Source organism: Octodon degus, unplaced genomic scaffold (assembly GCF_000260255.1).
Source record: "Octodon degus isolate 3935 unplaced genomic scaffold, OctDeg1.0 scaffold00038, whole genome shotgun sequence".
In the NCBI taxonomy this organism is placed as follows: domain Eukaryota; kingdom Metazoa; phylum Chordata; class Mammalia; order Rodentia; family Octodontidae; genus Octodon; species Octodon degus.
The window spans coordinates 10,098,860-10,118,845 of NW_004524614.1; the positions used below are offsets into that span (position 1 = coordinate 10,098,860).

General features: G+C 39.5%; 1 protein-coding gene across 1 annotated transcript in view; it reads left to right on the plus strand.

Annotated features, from left to right (window-relative positions):
* The first annotated feature begins 7,244 nt into the window (after nt 1–7,244).
* The window catches only part of Brca2 (BRCA2, DNA repair associated), a 90,423-nt gene continuing 77,681 nt past the window's right edge, over nt 7,245–19,986 (plus strand). Inside the window, exon 1 of the mRNA XM_004631134.2 lies at nt 7,245–7,311. Within this exon, the coding sequence (XP_004631191.1) occupies nt 7,245–7,311 (67 nt within the window). The remainder of the gene's footprint in view (nt 7,312–19,986) is intronic.

A 19,986-nucleotide genomic window follows, 5' to 3' on the forward strand; every position in this document is an offset into this window, starting at 1 on the left:
TCAGATGACCAAAAGGGGCACAACATAGGGCTGCTCAGATGCAGCAGAAGCTGTTTGCTGGATAGATGCAGAAAAAGCTTTTTTTTTTTTTTTTTTTTTTTTTAATGTGTGTGTGACCAGCTCAGCCCACCAGGGGGCGGGGCTGGCTGGCATGTGGTGCTGGGGGATTGAACCGCTGTCCCTGTGCGCTGCTTGGCTTAGTTTGTTCTAAGTAGGTGCTCCAGACCACTGAGCCATCTCACCAGCCCTAAATAAACCTTTCTTTCCCTCATTTTGAGTGTCGGGTATCTGTCCCAGCAACTAGAGAAGAATAACTAATACAGCTTGTGATGAAAAATAGTTTAAAAAATAAAAAAACTAAAGCATTTAGCGTAATAAGTCATCTGAGTGGGTCCCTAGAAGGAAGTATACAGTATATCCAATGAACCTTAAGTTCCTAGTACCAAGAGAAAGGAACATAACTATAGGGGAGTGTACACAGTGAAAATGTAATTCAGAGGGTGGTGACATACTGAGGGTTCCCATTAGTTCATTTCCAGTAAGACACTCATCTCTTCTGACCTTCCCAAAAGAGAAAGCAAATTGTTCTGACTTATCAGATAGTTAAGTTTCATTGCAAAGTACAGTATATTAAGTCAAACACACTTGAATTCAAATCTGGAAGCTTATTTAATTTTCTCCATAAGGCAGTATGTGGGGAACACTCAGACCACTTCAAAGCTCAGGGGCACCTAAGGACAGCTAAGGACACGACCTGGCTTATCTAGCACAGGTACACTGTGGATACAGTTATGTAACCATGACTTAGCACAAGTAAACATGCATACACTGGTTAAGGCACTACATAGGAATGTGAGATATCAACTTGTACAAGAATTGTACAATAGAGATGCAGCTGGCTCTGTTGCACTCTTGCTTTTCTGCTCTGCTGCCTGCTCTTGTCGCTGATGTCTTACCCGCATACATTCTTTAATCTTAGGACCTCACCTGTGAAAATCTCCCTTGGGCCCCCTGAGCAGGTTGACAACTGGAATAGTTAATGGGGACATTGAGATGAATAGTTCCTTGGTGTCTGTGGAAACAACACCCAAAGGCTAGGGAGAGCCCCCAGAAATGGCTGATAAGCAACACCTGCTGGCTTCACCATGACTACCTGTAATCACCTTCTTGGCCACTTGAAAGACTCCAAAGGACAGGGAAACAGTCCCTTTGGAGCTCAGTGATGTCTTGCAAGCCCAGGAAGCAATAATTAGACAAATTCCTCCCCTTCACCAGGAAACTATAGATAGTGGGTTGGCTGTTTTTTCACTATTTTCTGCTGTGTAAATCAAAAGGCAAATGGCCTTGTCCAGCAAGTAGACCAGCTATAGCAGGTAGAGGAGCACCTTGAGTAATAGCTGGCTGCTGAAGAGCTCGTATTTTGAAACCAGCCAAAAGTTTACCAAAAAGTGGAGGAAACCCTAGCCAGGCAGGAGAACTGGGAAGGCTGCCTACCTCTACCTGACACCAAACATGCAAGACCTATACCATCACAGAGCTGCAGGAATGGGCAAAGCAATTAAAGTGGAAGGTGGGTTAAACAAGGCCTACCTGGCTGCTATGGGTTTGGGACAGTGGAACTGATAACAGTTAAGCCCACAGGAGATGTCCCAAATAGTCAACATAGCCAGCACTCCCTCTGCGAGATGGGTTCTGCAGAATGTACAGAGGACAGCCCCAGAAGCAAATAATCAGATTGTGATAAATTGGTTGATGGCAGTGGCTCTTCTGGTTTGGAAAAATCCAGGTGGCTTGCTGGAGTGAGTCACTATCTAGACTTGACAACTGTGCTACATGAAATAGGCATGCAGCTAATCATGTTTGTACTGCAATTCCGCAGCAGATATGAAGAACTGCTGATGGCATGCATGAAGAAAATGATCCTGGCTAGTGAGCTGGCTAACACAGTCAGGTCAGTGGCAGCCCTTCCAGCTCCCTTTAGAGATTGCCAGATCCACAATGCTGTGGATGCCTTGGACAGGCTGGGAGATGGGGAAGCGAAGCACTAAGGTAAGGAAAGATCTCACAGAGAGCACATTGGCCAAGCATTGGCCGTGACTCATTCACATGGCTGCACTGATAAAGGTTCTACAATCTGAGATACAGGATCTCAGGACAAATCCTGAGGGCATTTCACTGACCTTCTCAGACCAAAAAGCTACAACTCTTGTTGCATAGGTCCTGCTTTACCTTGGTCTTAACCATCCAGCAGAAAAGTATGAAGACGAAATTATAAGAAATAAAGCCATGCTGTTAAGTTGAGCTGTGGGGGACTCAGGTCAATAATTTCTGACATTGCCAGTTAAACAGAAGACCCAATGCTATTATGGGCTACTGGACTCTTTTAGAATATTTTGCTGAGTTTACACACCTATAATATTCAATAATGGAACTTAGAAAAAATGGGGTATACAGATTAATGTCCATTTTATATTTGTGTATTCAAAGTGGTTGGGATAGATATATACATTCTGTTAATGAATAGAATGATTTGTTCTAATGGTGTTTGTAAATAGGATCACAAGTCCGCATCTTGTACAGCAATTAACCACTAAGAAGAATATATGCAGTGTATTATTTGTTGAAAAATAAAAAAAAATAAAAAAATAAAAAAAATAAGGTAAGGAAAGATCTATAAAAACTGTACTGGCAAAGGAAAAAAAGAAGGGCTCTAGGCGAGCAGGGCCATCTCCCCAAGGACAAGTGTGGGGTCCCTAATAGTGGGTCAGCACCAATCTGGATGGACCTGCTGGCTGCTGGCCAACCCATATGTAAGTTCAATGGGCAGACTTTGCATGTGTTGCTGCCTCTGTGGAGGCAGTTACTTCCCAAGTAGCAATACCACCTGATGACAAAGGGCCAGAAGGCTGAAGCAGCTCTGCTGAAGCAGAAAGAAGTGACATTGGCCTCTTTTAGCTTCCACATGTGGAATCAACTATTTATTGGTTCCTCAAAAATGTGCAGCATACACTAGTGTCAGTGATAGGGAGGTCACTACATCATGGTATGGAAGACCCGGGTGACTTTGAGTATCAGTTGCTTGCCCCCAAGCCTGTGTGATGTTTATGTTTACCCAGTTGCTGAATACCTACTGGGTGGACATACTGACTGGTGTTCAGCTCAAGACCACATAGGGATGACTCTGGTTGTGTGGCCATTCACAACACAAACCTCTGACTCTCCCACAGGCCATGTGTGGGTTGTGTGTGTGATGCAGTACTGACTATCTAGAGGCCATGAGGAGATGGGATAGACTGTCTTGAAATTGGAAAAAGTAGGGGTGATACTTTCTGTAGAGAGCCTTTTCTGTATGGCCCATGCAGAAGCTAAAGGGGTTGTGGCGAATGACTGTGAAGTCTCACCATAATACTGCCAGTCAGGACTAATTTGCCTGCTAAGCCACACTCTGTGTCATCATTTTATATTAGTGATATTATGTTGGCCTCTGATTGTCTTGCAGATTTGAAAGCCGCTGTGCACAGTCTGAAGGAAGCTTTGCTCACATGTGGGTGAGCCACGGACAAAGAAAGGTTCAGGGACCTGGCTTGTCAGTCAAATTCTTGGGTGTTATATGATCGGGTAAGACCAGACCCATGACAGTATGCCAATCATAGGCATATGTAGGCTTGCCAAGTTTTTGTTGAATGTAGCAAACCTACCACCTTGATGTGCCCTATCAGATGACCAAAAGGGGCACAACATAGGGCTGCTCAGATGCAGCAGAAGCTGTTTGCTGGATAGATGCAGAAAAAGCTTTTTTTTTTTTTTTTTGTCTTTTTGAGGCACAGTTTCGTATCCAATTCAGGCTGGCCTTGAGCTCAGTTTGTAGCCAAAGCTGGTCTTGAACTTGCAACAATCCTCCTGCCTCAGCCTTCTGATTTCTGGTATTACAGAGGTACATCACCATATCTGGCTCAAGAAGCTACTTTTCAGGACTCAAAGAGGACTGTTGCACAGGTGCAAGCCCTATAAGTCAGTGACCCTAACCTGTCATTTTTTCTGTCAGTATGGATGATGATGGATTTGGATGAGGCCCATGGCAAAAACAGGGGAAGCAAAAGCACCTTGTTGGGTTTTGGTCACTGTTATGGAAGGGATCTGAGGACTGATATTCCCATATTTGAGAAACAGCAACACTGTAGGCTGCTTTGCATGTCTGTGAGGAATCATGGGACAGATAGAGGGCTGGGTATGTGAACAGCCCAACTCATGTGTTGGAGGACATTCCTACAACAGCAGGCCTCTTTCTCAGCTAACCTATTGGTAACCTATTGGCAATGGTTTGGGGACCTGTGATGTACATGGCCCAAGAACCTGTCCAGTACAATAGACTACAGGACTTGACCCCCTAGTCTTTATGTAAAAAAGAAAGAAGGATCTCTGACTGACACCTGGTACACTAATGGGTCTAGCCATGGCACATCCCCATAGTGGAAAGCAGTGGCTGTCCATCCCAGTACATAATTACTCTAACAGCAGGCAGATCAAGACAAAAGGCAGAACTGTGGACAGTGTGATTGCTTGTGATACATGAAGAAGACCTCCTATGTGTGTGCAGTTAGGCCATCTTGGGTGGGGAGGCTAACACTCTGGCTGCTGGCTTGAGCAGCTCAGGAGTGATACATAGAGCATGATGCCTTGTGGGATGCCAACTTACAGTAAGACGTATGGGAGCATGGCCAAAGAGCTGTTCATGTAGGGTACCATGGTTCAGGACGTAAGGCCCTCTTCTTGCTGGAAAATGACTTAAAAGATGCCAGGAAATGCAATGGCTGTTGGAAATAGCATCTGACCAAAAATATTGACTGGGTATGGGACACTGCTGAGAATAGCATCTGACCAGGGGCAAGTACTATAAACTTAGCTCCCAGGTTGAAGCCCTTGTTCAGTGTTACATGCCAGGCTTTGATGTTGCTTATGGGTGAAACTGTTCACATGAAAAAAGTGGTTTTGCAAACTACATGATTCTTAATTTGTTAAGTGCAATACAAGGAAGTACTTGTGCCCTGTTACATATAGAATGTTACATTTATGTATCCCTGACCTTTGAGGTGGTGGTGAGAGGTGGGCAACAACTCAGACTGCTTCGAAGTTCAGGAGTGTCTAAGAACACCTGAGACCATGGCCCTGCTTGTGCAGCACAGACCCATGGTGGATACAGTTATATAACAATGACTTAGCACAAACATACATGCAGTGGTTATGGCACTATGTAAGAATGTAAATATGAGATAACTTGTGTAAGAATTATCTAACAAAGATGCAAGTGTCTCTCTTGTGCTCATAATTCTTCCACGCTGCTTTGCTCCATGCTGCCTGCTTCAGTTGCTGATGTCTTGCACACGTGTGTTCTTTAACCTTGGGTTCTTGCTTGTAAAAATCTTCTTGGGCTCCTTGACTGGGCCAATGCAATATTAACCAATTTATAGGATTCTTATTAAGATTAAATGTACTATTGCTTATAAAGCACAAAACTGCCAAACTTGTAACATCTTCACTAAGTGGTAGATATTATAAATCATCACAGTTCTTTTACTAATTAGACCTTTAAGATCAAAAAACACTTTTGTTCTATCTGCATCAAGAAAGTCTCCTGCTATAGCTAACTGTTGGTTATAGACTAAGATCTCTAACGAACCAAGTAGAACTCATTTTTCTGACCCGAGGTTGTCTCTGCTTTTACTGCTCAGGCACCTGCCACAAGCAGCTATGCTCATGAGCTGGGCTGACCTGCATCCAGCTGAAGCCTTCCAGGGTTCTGCAGTAAATTCTAAATCAAGCTTTATAATTACTATTGTCACAGACCCTGTGAATTCAGGTGTAGTCAAGTTCTGTTTGTAGGTCAGCTTAGGGGAAGACAGGCACAAAACATGTAGAACAGTACCTAGAAATGCAGATACTACCAAAACCTGCACAGGGGAACATCTAATATTCTAGGGACAGTTTATTAAGGTGAGTTTTGCAATTATTCAAGTGGGGAAGAGGGCTCAGAAGTCTTTGGATTACTTTGGGGAATAGCCGTAAAAAACATTAGCTCTAAAGACTGAACAAATTGCCTTTCAAAGGTCCCAAACCCAGATGGTGTCCCATGAGCACCCAGCCAAGCTGCAGCAGTTGGTAATGGACAGGACACTTTGAGTAGGTGGCCCGCCCAAGCAGAGCGGACTAGTACTTCGGAAAAGAGACCCTATAACGGCTCTGTCTCTATTCGGGAGAAGAGCCGATCACAAACACATCTAGTCCGGCGACTCTCACTCGCCAGGAAGAAGTTGCACGCCTGACTTCCGGGTGGCGTGTACGTGGCGTATCACGTCATGGCGTCATCGCGTCACGTGCATAGAGTGAATTTTTGGCGCGCACTTCTTGAATCATGGGGGCGGTCCTGCTGGCTCGCTCGCCTTGAGTCGTGCTGCGGGCTGTAGTTTGCGGGAAGCAGCCGGAGGGGTCAAACTGATCCAGGTGCCAACCGACGCAGTGTTTGTCCGCCTTCTTTCGCCAAAATTGAGCCGCACCCCTGGAGCGGGTTAGTGGTGCCGGGGTGGGGCCGTGCCTTCCGCGGTCCCAGTCTTAGGGGCGGGTGGGGTAGCGCCTCCCGACGCGGTGGGAGCCGCGACCTCTGTCGTCGTGGTCTCCGTAGAGTTCACCTCTGAGCGAGAGAGCTGCGTGCGTCCCACCGGCATATGCCCGCAGGGTCCATTCGAGCCCATTCCCCTTCCTGGGAATTCACTCCCTGATTGTTGCGCACCTTTGGGCCCTGCCAGCCGCAGGGATTTGCCCTGCAACTGCCCCAACCTGAAGTTTCATCCGGGCACGCTTTATGTATGGGTCTTCCTTAACTCCCAGTAATTGCTACATTCAGAAGATTTATGCATTGGGATTTGAAAAATGTTTGCCTCTAATAAGAACACTCTGTAACTACTGACCCGCTAGCCACGCGTGCCCAGTTAACACAGTTAAAATTAATGGCTACTGGCTACAGGATTGGACTGTACAATTCTAGAATATTTTCATTCTCACAGTAAATTATGTTATTGCCCGAAAAGTTGGGACTAAGATTTTTAAATAATTAACTGTAGAAAAGCTTACCAGCGCGATTCTAATTTTACCACACTTAACAAGGCATGCATCCCTGTGACTTGTATTTTGCTCTTATCTTTTGCAGAGATACAGTAAAGCAAGCAGTGGAAAAAATATTATAGAGAAAGATGCCTTTTGGATCTAAAGAGAGGCCATCTTTTTTTGAAATTTTTAAGACGCAGTGCAACAAAGCAGGTATTGACAGGTTTTATAAAGCTTGGAAAATTACACTGAGAAAATGTTTTCAGAAAAATGCAATGAAGACTTACTAAAAAGAACCCAGTACTGTAAAACTGTTCCCTATAGAGTCATAAATCTAGGTAAAAATATAATTGTTCAAATGGAATCAGAGTTGAGTGTAGAACCCTTCGTGGATAATGAGACTGTCCCCTAGGAAGAATTGTTTTTGAAGTACAACTAGCAAGTCAGAAGCATTAATGATGTCACTGTGTAGGGATTGCCAAGCTTTGTGGTTTCAGTTTTCCTTATGTATGTGCAAATGATCTGTAACTGCTCAAAGAACTTACTATGTTAGAAATTAAAACTAAGAGCTTGGCAAAGGTTCAGTTAAAAATAAACTCATCGGATATTATAAGTAGCACTTTTATGAAAAATAACATTTTCCAGAACAAAATTAAAATAGAATTGTTTTGTAATCTTACAGTTCACTTTAATGTTGGCTTAATAGAAGATAGCTGGATGATTGAATCTTTGTGTGTATTCATTAATTTTTATTAATACTTGTTTGTACTATGTAATAATTAAACTGGTACATGTACTAACACATTTTAATTCTTTGTACTTTCTCTCCCATTTCTAAAAGATCTCCCTGGGGGCCTGCCCCTTAGCTCAGTTCTTTAAGTGGCTGCTTCAACAAAGCTGTCAGGCTCAAGTTGCTGTGGTTCGATCCCCAGGACTAAAACCAGCCAAACATGCCCTGAGGGCATTCAGCGCCAAAAAAAAATTCTTCTGAAAGATATCCCTGTTTTCTATTATCTTTTATTGTTCTTTTGTAAGGGAAAATATGCGATTCTTAAGCATCTGTGTCTGATTTATTTCACTTCACATTGTTGTCTTAAGATGCACCCAAGTTCTGACAGATTGTTCAGATTTATCTTTCGTTGTGGCAGAGTAGTACTCCATTGTGAGTGATTACTACATTTTCTTTTTTTTTTAGTTCCTTTTCCATTCTTTTCATCCCCCTCTCCCTTCTCTTTCCATTGAACATGTTCTTCCTGCTTCCCATTACTTCGCCTCTATTTTGCTACTTATTTTACCCTTTGGGTTTCTCATACAAGAGAAACAACATGATATTAAAATTGTGTGTCTGCTATATTTCACTTAACATTATGGTCTTCAAGTGCATCCACTTACCTAAAAATGCCTGAAGTTTATCCTTATGGTGGATTGGTATTATACTCCATTGTGTATAAAAGCCACATTTTCTTTGTTCTTTCACCTGTTGGTGAGCATATGGGCTGTTTCCACGATTTAGCTATTGCAGTGATACCTTGGTTGACAAATGTAATTCTTCCCATCATTCTGGTCACAATCCAAATTAGTTGTGAGCCAAATAAGATTCGATGGTTAGGTTCAATGTTGTCTTTATGGGGAAATTTGATATGGGTTGCAAATTTGGTTTGCAACCAGAATTGTGGAAAGAATTAAGTTCGTGAACTGAGATACCACTGTATAAATTGCACTGCTATAAATATGTGTTCAGGGGCCGGGGAGATGGCTCAGTGGAATAAGCGCTTCCCTGGCAAGCGCAAGGGCCTGAGTTCAATCCCCGGTTCCGCAAAAAAAAAAAAAAAGTTATAAATATAAGTGTTCGTATATCACTGTGGAATGGTACTTGTAACTGTTTTGGGAAGACACCTGGAAGGGGAAAGCTGGATCAAATGGAACTTTTAATTTTTTTTAGGGATTTCCATATTTATTTACGTAGCGGTTGTGCCACTTTACACTCCCACTAACAATGTAGAAAGGTTCCTTTTTTCCCCACAGCCTTACCAGCATTTATTATTGGCAGATTTCTCTTTTTTATCTTTTTGAGACAAGGTCTCACTGTGTAATTTAGCCTGGGCTTGAACTCACTGTGAAACCCATGCTGGCCTCCTGCCTTCTGAGGGCTGGGATTACAGGCATATGCAACCATACTAGCTGATGTCTTGATGATAATCATTCTTCCTTCCCTGAGATGAAATTTCAGTGTTGTTTTAATTTGTATTTTTCAAGTGACCAGTGATGTTGAGTATATTTTATGTATTTATTTGCTGTTTCTACTTCTTCATCTGAAAGTGTCTATTCATTTAGGGATGCAGTTTGGATTGGGTCTTTCAATTGGGGGGGCACTGGGGCAAAGGTCTTATTTTCATTTCCTTTTACTTTAAACTTTTTGCTAGATTTCCTCTAGAATGAAAAGCAATCATATTGGCCTGATCAGGTTCAGAGTGCCATGTAGGTTATTTCCATTGTAAGGTAAACTATTAAATGTTCTCCACACACTATACGCCAGGTAACAGGGGGATAGTGCAAATTGCCTCCTCCTTTGCATTGAGGTCTGCCTCTCTTTGTATGTGCTCCCCAGGTTTTGCTTCAGATCTTTCCTGGCTCCCAGGGATCCACTGCCCTCCTTTTTTTCTTCCCCCAGTTGTTATTTTCCAGTGTGGGATTACAAATCTTGGAGGGGTTGATTTCTTGCTGCTTATTGCTGTGCCATCTTTCTGGAACACACTGTTTAGGTCTTTGAAACATTTTGATTTTAGTTTAGTACATGGTTAGAGATAGGGGCCTAGGTTTAATCTTTTGTCTTATAGAAAGCCAGTTTTCTCAGCACCATTTGTTAAAAAAGCTATCTTTCTTCCAGTGATGATATTTGGTCCCTTTGTCAAAGATAAGGTAGCTGAGTAAGCTTAGAGTTGTTTTTGTGTCTTTACTGTCTTCCATTGATCCTCGTCTTTTTGTTGTTGTTTTGCCACAACCACGCTGTTTTTTGCTAATGTAGCTTTGTGATGTTCCCTGTCTTGTCCTTGTCCCAAATTGCTTTTATTATTCTAGGTCTTTCCTGGTTCCTTATAAATAGTAGGATTTTTTTTTCTAATTGTGTGAAGTATGATATTGGTATTTTGATTGTACTAAATCTGTATAAAACAGTTTTGGAAGTATTTTGGCTTGTATCAACCTGTGCCTCCTGTGGCCGTAGATAGGGTTTTGCGGGAGAAGACAGGCTTAGTGAAAATGTCTATCATCTCAGCACTCAGGAAGCTGAGGCAAAAGGATCACTGCAAATTCTAGGCCAGCCTGGGCTACATAGTGGCAAAACCCTATCTCAAAACAACAAAAAAACCAGACAGAGGACTGCTGTTGTTTTTTGCTGCTGCTGCTGCTGCTGCTGCTTCACTACTTTGCTGTCTTCTCTTTCTATTCTGCAATGCCCCTTTGCCATCCTACCCTGTCTTGTAGCCAGCCGACTGAAACCTCAAAAAACAGTGAACTAAAATAAATCTTTCCTTCTTTAACTTTGGGTGTTGAGTATTTTGTCTCAGCAGTGTGAAAAAGTAAGGCAGGTGGAAAGGACATTTTTCACTGCATAGGTTCTACCTATTCAACCATAGGGAATATCTTTCTATTTTCTTAATATTCCATTTGATTTCGTTTTTCAGAGTACTACTATAGTTTTCAATATAATGTAAAGATCTTAACACTTCCTTCATTAGATTGATTCCTAGGCGTTTCATTTTTCTTGATGCCACTGTGAAAGGTATTGTTTCTCCAATTTCGCTGTCAGTGAGTTTATGTACAGGTACACTATTGATATTTGGGTGTTGTATCCTAATATGCTACTGAATGCAGTTATTAAGTCTAGGGAGTCTTAGAGATTTTGTAATTTAGCTTTTTCCTTTCCTATCCATATTTATTTCTTTCTCTTATCTAATTGCTCTGGCTAATGTTTCTAGAACTGTGTTGAACAAGAGTGTGATACTGGTCATCCTTGTCTTGGTCCTGGTTTTAGGCTAATTTTTGTCAGTTTTTGTTCATTTAGGAAGACCTTGGCTGTTGGTTTTTCATAGATTACTGTTATGAGATTGAGATAAGGACCTCTATTCCTTCTGTCATGAATGGGTGTTCAACCTTGTCAGATGCTTTTTCTGCTCCAACTGAGAGGATTGTGTGGGGTTAATGTAGAATGTTGTATCTATTGGTTTGCATATGTTGTATCCCAGGTCATGGTGTATGATTTTTGTTGTTGTTTGTTTGGCGAAACCGGGGATTGAACTCAGGCCCTTGTGCTTACCAGGCAAGTGCTTATTCTACTGAGCTATCTCCCTGACCCCCATGTATGATGTTTTGATGATTTGCTTAATTCTGTTTGTCATTAGCTTATTGAGGTTTTTGTTATTGTTTTTAATATATTTAATACTGGGTCTCACTGTGCAGCTCAAACTCATAGTGATCCTCTTGTTTTCAGCCTTCCCAGCACTCAGATTACAGGTGTGTACCACCACTTCCTGACTTGGTGGCCAGCTCAGTACACCTAGGGATAGGAGGCTTGAACCCTGGTCCCTGCACTTGCCTAAGCAGGCACCTAGTCTAGTGAGCTATCTTGCCAGCCCCTGATTGCAGTTTTTGCATCTATGTTCAATAGGGAAATTGGCCAGTTGTTTTTTTGTCTGGATCGTGCTCTGGTTTTGGTATCAGGGTAATACTTGATTTCAGGAATGAATTTGGGAGTGTTGCATCCTTTTTAAATTCCTAAAAAAAATTGAAGGATAGTGGTATTAGATTTTCTGTAAAGCTTTTGTAAAATTGAGCTGTGAAGATGTCAGAGTCTTGCCTTTTTTTTAAAAATTACTTTCAATTTCGTTGGCTGATATTGGGTTGTTCACAAGTTTTATATCTTCATGGGGCCAGGGACATGGCTCAGTAGAATAGGCGCTTCCCTAGCAAGCTCAAGGGCCTGAGTTCAATCCCCAGTACTGAAAAAAAAAAAAACAAACCCACAAGTTTTATATCTTCTTGACTCAGCTTTGGTAATTTATATATAACTAAGAATCTATCCATTTCTTTTGAAATTCTCCAGATTATTAGAATATGGTTGTCAAAGTATGCACAGATCTTTTGGATTTCAGCAGGGTCAGGTTGAGATTTCACCCTTTTTGTTCCTAATTGTATAGATTTGTGTCTTGTCTTTTCTTGTTATGATAAGATTGACTAAGGGTTTGTTTTTTATTTAATCTTTTAAATAACCAACTATTTTATTCACTGAGGGGTTTTTTTGAAGTTTTTTTACTCTCACCCACATTAATTTCTGGTCTAATTTTATAATTTCCTTCCTCATATGAGCTTTGAGTTTAACTTGCTCTTTTTCGAGAACCTTGAGTTTCAACATGAGGTTATTTATTTGAACTTTCTTTGTTTTCCAATGTGGGAATTCACTGCTATAAATTTCCCTCATAGAACTGCTTTCACATAAATTCCAGTATGTTGTATTGGTATTATCATTCAGTTGTAGAAATTGTCTAATTTTTTAATCTCATCTGTGATCCATTGGCTGTTGTTGAGGGTCTTTTTTAATTTCTGTGTGTTTGTGTAGTTTTTGTGGTTTCTTTTGCCATTTATTTCCAGTTTTGTTGCACTATGATCTGATAATATTCAAAGGATAATTTCAATTCCTTTGCATTTGCAGTGGTACCTCAGTTCATGAACTAAGTTCTTTTCTTGTTTCTGGTCACAAACTAAAGTAGGCAAGAACCCAATCAGATTTCCCCATGAGGTCAACATTAAACTTATACATTGAATTTGATTTGTTTTGCATCCAATTCAGTTTGCAACGAGAATCATGGAAAAGTTCAGGAACCAAAATACCAGTGTATTTAGATAGGTTTCCTTGCAGTGGGAAGCTTCTATGATTGTTTTGTAAGAAAATGTCTACCCAGACTATTCTAGTTGGAATAACTTTGCTTTTCCATCATTCTTACAATTAAAAAAGGCTTTTCAGGAAGAAAAAAAAGCTCTACTTCAACCTACAACTCATCATGAGTGGTTGTCTAAATAGTTTTTAAGTATTTAAAAATTTTAGGGCTGAGAATATAGCTTGGTGGCACAGCATCTGTCTAGCAAGTGCAAGATCCTGAGTTTGATTCTTGATACAATAACAAAAGAAAACAAAGAAAAATTCTTATCCATATATGCTTTTGTCTCAAAAAATTTTTAAAAGATGTGCTAATGTATTGCACTTTAATAAAATTCAATTTTACTGCCTCATTAGGACAGTCTTTACTTAAAATAGCATTTTTAAACAGTTTTTCTTTTGGTAGCAAGGAATACTGGTTTGAGGTACAGTTTGGTGCAAACTGGCTTATATCATGCAAATGCACTGGCAGTCTCAGAATTATCTTTGTACCACTGTACAGACGGGAGCATCCTGAAAAAGCAAATGATGCTGAAGTATTATCATGTAGATAGTTTTGACCTATTTTACTTACTGAGCCATGAAAACTGCTACTGTCTAAGATGGATAAATCATAATAGAAATGTTGTCCTTTCTCTTTAAGAGAGAATCTGTTTTTCCAGTTTTTGTTTTGTTAATTTTTTTCAGTCAGATTTTATTGGTACACTCTAAGTATACATAATGATTGTACTGATAGAGAATTTGTACCTGTAGATGATATAACTTTTTTCCCATTCCCTTACTCAGTCTTTCAACCCCTCCAACCCTCCGCATTTACAAAAAACTTTTCCATTCTTTCCTTCCTTTCTCATTTCTTTTGATTTTTTTCTTTTACCCTTCTTTCCTTTCCCTTTTCCCACTTCTTTGTTTCCCTCTCCACTGGAACATTTTCTTCCTATTTCATAATATCCCTAAACATTTTGGTCATTTATACTTTTGATTTCTCATACCAGAGAAACAGTGCAATATTTAGATGTGTCCAGTTATTTCACTGAAGAGTATGGTCTCAAGGTGCATCCATTTAGCTATAAATGTCTCAATTTTATCATTAGATTGATTCCTAAGTATTTCATTTTGGGGGATGCTATTGTGAAAGGTGTAGTTTCCCCCTTGTTATTTGTATACAAAAAGGCTGTTGAGTATTGACTGCATCCAGCTACACCACTGATTTTGATTATTAAATCTAGAAGTCTTTTAGTGGAGTATTGGGGGTCTTCTATGTAGAATATTGTGCCATCTTTGCATAGTAATAATTGAGCTTCTTCCCTTCCTGTTATTCTTTTTTTTTGGGGGAGGGGGGAAGGTCTACAGGGTGTTCAGGGTCTTACGACTAGATTGGATTTATAGTGATCTGCCTGTATACAGCCTCCCAAGAGCTGGGATTACAAGGCGCTCACCACCACGCCCAGTCTCAGTTGCCAGCTCAGTGCACCCTGGGGACAGGGCTGGCATGGCAGGCTCGGGGGTTGAATCCCCGGCCCCTGCACCTATTACTCTTTTTATTTCTTTCTCTTATCTAATTGCTGTGGCTAAAGTTTCTAGAACTATGTTGCATAAGAGCCATGAGAGGCTGGCCACATAGCTCAGCAGACTAAAGCGCCTGCTTAGGCAGACGACAGGGAGTGGAGTTCTATCCCAGGCGTGCTGTGCCAGCCCCGCCCCCAGGGTGCACTGAGAGGGTGACTGAGACTGGGCATGGTGGCACACATATGTAATCGTAGCGCTTGGGAGGCTGAAAAAAGGAGGATCACTATGAGTCCAATCTGTGTAATGAGGCCCTGTAGACCCTGTACTAAAAAAATCGACTGCCTGGCAAGCGCAAGGTCCTGAGTTGGATTCTTAGTATCGCAAAAAAAAGCAATAACATTGTACATCTTTGTCTCATTCCTAATTTAGAGTAAAAGCTTTCAGTTTTTGTCCATTCACTGCGATGTTGGCTGTTGGTTTGTCATAGTTGGCTTTTATCAGATTGAGATAAACACCACCTGTTCTCGTTTTTTTAGGGTTTTTATCATGAGTGGATGTTGTACTTTCTCAAATTTATTTTTCTGTGTCTGTTGAGATGATTATACAGTTTTTATCTCGGCTCTATTAATATGGTGTTTTATGTGTATTGATTTATACATGTTGAACCATCCTTGTATTCTTGGGATGAATACTATTGATGGTGTATAATCTTCTTCATGATTCACTGCATTCTGTTTGTAGTATCTTTGTTCATGAGAAAGAGAACTTGGCCTGTAGTTTTGCTTTTTGTTTCTTTTTTTTTTAAGTTTATTGGTACAATTTAGGTATACATAATGACCAGATTCATAATTTGTATCTCAACATGATGTATCTTGATTTTTTCTGCCGTTCTCATTCCTTCCTTACAAGCTCCTTTCTTCTCTCCCTTCACAAAGCCTCATTTTAATTTTGTCCTTTTTTCATGTTTTCTTTCCCTTCTCCCTACCCCTTCCCTAGCTGTCTTTTCCTTTTGTCATCCTACTTCTCAAAACCTGTTGTACATGTTGTTCTTATTTGTATTTTCATGTTCTCCCTACTAGAGAGAAAATGAGATATTTACACATATCCAATTTATATATGGTCTCAAGGTTCATCTATTTAGCTAGAAATGTCTCAGTTTTATCTTTATGGATGAGTAATACTGCATTATATTTTAAAAAACCATCACTTTATTCATTGGTTGATGGGCATGTGCATTGCTTCCAAGACTTAGCTATTACAAAATGTTGATATAAACATGTATGTGCATATTGCTGTGGTATGATGTTTTCTTTTAATTCTTCCAGGAAGATACCCAGAAGGGGAATAACTGGGGTAAATGAGATCTCGAATCTTAGTGTTCTGAGGAATGTCCATACTGATTTGTACAGTGGCCACACCAGTGTACATTCCCACTGATAGTAGAAAAGTGTTTCTTTTTTCCGCACAGCCCCTCCAGCATTTGCTACTACTCACTTTCTTGATGAAAAAGGCTACTTACTAATCATGGCCTTTGTTTTTAGAGTGAGAGGTAATCTCATCATTTAATTTGCATCTCTCAAATGATCTGTTATGTTGGACATTTTTTCATATATTTGTTTGCTATCTATGCTTCTTCTGAAAAGTCTCTTCATCTCAGATGCCCATTTTAGATTGGGTCTTTAAATTCAGAGAGTGATTTTTTTCACTTCTTTATATGTTCTATATATTAGTTGGGTCGTTCTCTGGTTTTGGTATCAGGATAATGCTTTCTTCTAGGAATGAATTTGGGGGTATTGTTTACCTTTCAATTTCATTAAAGTGTTTGAGAAGTAGTCATATTAAACTCTTCTCCAAATATATTGTAAAATTCAGCAGTGAATCCTTCAGGGCCTGGGATTATCTTTGTTGGTAGGTTTTTTTTATTACATTTTTAATTTCATTGATTGAGTTTGGTTTATTTAAGATTTTTATATCTTCTTGATTCAGCTTTGGTAATTCATATGTATCTGGGAGTCTCCATTTTTTTCTACATTTTTCAGCTTATTAGAATACAAGTTCTTGAAGTAGGCAGAGTCTTCTAGATTTCTGCAGGATCCATTGTGATTTTACCCTTTTTATTCCTAATTGAGTGGATTTGAGTCATATATATGCTTGGCTAAGGATTTGTTGTTTTTATTTAATTTTTCAAAGAAGCACTCTTAAAAACAGAAGCACTCTTCATTCTTTGTATTGTATTCTTAGTCTCAATAGCATTAATTTCTGCTCTGAACTTTATGATTTCCTTTTGTATGAGCTTTGGGCTTGACTTGCTCTTCTTTTTCTGGAAGCTTGTGGATCATCATTAAGTTGTTTATTTGAGCTCATTTTATTTTCCTGATATGGATTCACTGGGATAAATTTCACTGCTATAAATTTCTTTGTGTTCTGTAACTTCTGGTATGTTGTTTTGGCATCATTTAATTGTAGAAACTGTAATTTCTTCTCTGAGCCATTGGTTCAGGAGGGTTCTGTTTAATTTCCATGTGCTTATAAAGTTCTTGAAGTATCTTTTGTCATTGATTTCCAATTTCATTGCACTATGGTCTGATAATATGGGATTATTTCAATTTATTTGCATTTACTTAAGCATATTTAAGGAGCTAGTATGTGTTCTGTTTTGGAGAGTGTCTCGTGTGCAGCTGAGAAAATCGTGTATTCAGATGTTGTGGGGTGGAATACTATAGACATCTAAGTCCATTTTTTTTAAGTTCTAATATTTCATTGTTGACTTTTTTGTCTAGTTGATTTCTAACTGAACTGTTTCTAACACTGGGGTATTGAGATCCCCAATACAATTGTGTTAGTGCTTATTTGATTTTTATGTCTGTTGATATGTTTATATAGTTGAGTATACTTTATGATCGTTTTTTCTTCCTCTTGGATTGTTCCCTTTACAAGAATGTATTTACCCTCTTTGTCTTTCATAGGCTTGGTTTGAAATCCACCTTATCCACAAATAGAATAGCTAGCTCTGCTTTTTTCCATATTCCTGTCACATGGAGTATTGTTTTCCATCCTTTGACTTTCAGTCTATGAATTTCCTTTGGAATTAAATGTTTCTTGTATGCAGCATATTTTTGGATCTTCTTAATCCATTCTGCTAGTTTTCTTTTCTTTTCTCTCTCTCTCTCTCTTTTTTTTTTTTTTTTTTATAAATCGAGACCATGAATGTTGATGGTTATACTGATAGGTATTGAGTTATCCTTGTTATGTTTTTGTAGTTTGGAATCTTTTTTTTCTTTCATTCTGCTTAATTGCTTGCCTTTTCTGGTATATTCATGTTAATAGGGGTTCATGGGATTTTAATCCTTTTTTTCCTGTGTCTAGAATGTCCTTCAAAACATTTGGAAGTGCTGGTTTGGTATTCATGAATTTCTTCAGATGTTCTTTGTCATAGAAATATCTTGTTTGTGTATCAATTTTGAAAAATAGTTTTGCAGAGTATAACAGTCTGGATTGGAGTTGTTTTCTTTTAAGGCTTGAAGAACTTCAAGCTCTCCTTGATTGAAATGTTTGTTCAGAAGCAAGCTGTGATTCTTATGGGCTTTCCCTAAAAGGTGATTTTGTTTTGTAACAGTTTTTAATATTCTGTTCTTGTGTTGAATTTCTGGAGTCTTGACCATTATATGTCTTGCTGTAGTTTTTTTGTTTGTTGTGTTTTGTTTTGAATTATGGCAAATTGGAGTTCTGTATGCCTCACTTATCTGTATGTCAAATTCTTTATCCATATTTGGGAAGTTTTCTGCCATGATGTCTGTGAACAGATTTTGTATTTTATTTGTGCGCTCTCCTGTTTTTTCATTAACTCCTATCAATTTTATGGGTTTTTTTGTTTTGTTTTTTACATTACATAGCAGCTGCTGGGTTGCTTCTTCATAGTCTCAGGCTATTTTTAAGCAATCTTTCTTTTCGTGATCTCCAGTGATAAGCCTGTCTTCTGTCTTCTGTCTTGAGATTCTGTCCTCACATTGCTTTATTCTGATGTGGATACTTTCATTGGAATTTTTAGCTTCTGATTATCTGCTTGAATCTGCTTTATGGATTCCATTTTTTTCCTATGTTGGTCATTCATGGTTTCCATCATTTTCCTGAGCTCTCCTATGTTTTTATCTTTAACTATTCTGAAGTCATTATTCATGTTTTTCATTGTAGTCACCCTCTCTGCAGTTATTTGAAAAATGATTTCTGATTTGAGTTTTTCAAGAGCCTCCAAATTTGCTTTGTTGTTAGCACTTCAGAGAGGCCAGGTGGGTGGCTTCAGATTGTCCAGCCTTATTACCTTATGAGTTTGCCTTTGGTTAATGGGATGTTGGGGTTACACATTTTTGAAGTGTCTTCTCATAAACTTTTTTTTTTTAGTTTAATTTCTGGGTTGATGTTTGTAAATTGGTTTCTGTTAATTGCTTTATTGCTAATATTTAGCACCTTTAGGAAATGACTACTCCAAGGTATCATTTAAATATAACTGGCTTTTGAGTTTTGAGTCTTAACTCTTTAATTTATTAGGGATAAGAAGTTGCTGCCTACTTGGCACACCCTGCAGTTCTTTAGTGTTTTTCATGATCTTTCAGCAGTCTAGTCTTAGTGTGTCAGAAAGGAAAGCCAGTTAGGGGAATCATGGGGTACAATCAGCCGCAACAATAGCATCAGACACAGCCTAGTAAATGACAAACTGAGGTAACCATTAATTTGCCACATTTATCTGTATGACCTAGATTTGTGGGAATATAACAATTTAAAAGAAACCAGAAAATTGTATGCAGTAAATAAGCCCTCAATTATAACCTCCGGGGAGAAATTTTTTTTAAAGGGGTTGGGAGAAAAAATAGAGAAATAGAAGCCGTGGACATTTAAAAAATAAGGCTAAAGGACAAAGGGGGATCAAGCAAAGTTTGTGAAACTCGTGCAGAAGACTGGGTAAAAAGAGAGAAGGAAAAATAAAAGGAAGTGTAGGTCAGTAGAACAACCACCAGAGAACTAGAAACTATGTTCACAATCATATAAAAACAAAATCAAACAATGAAGAAAAAAAAGAAAGAGAAAAATGTCCACTTCAAGGTTTGTCTCTGCTGTCACTGGTAGATGCATGCTGATTTATCCCAGCAAGCCATCAATAGCTATATGGTGGGGTAGGGGATAATCTCATTGAGCCTGCATGTTTGCTTCCCCTAAAGGCCTAAGACTGGAACTAGACCTGTTCATCCTACAGCAGTCAGCACACCTATGGACTTGAACTCAGCTAAGGGTGACTAGAGGGAGCCAGAAGTCCTTCTGAGTTCCAAACTCATTTGGCTCCTGTCCAAGATGGCTCCTTGCCATTGGCTGTTTCCTGTGGGACAGTTGTATCAGTTCACTCACCAACTAGTGCACTCCATGGGGTACACTTCTCTGTTGTACTGCTGTATCACTCC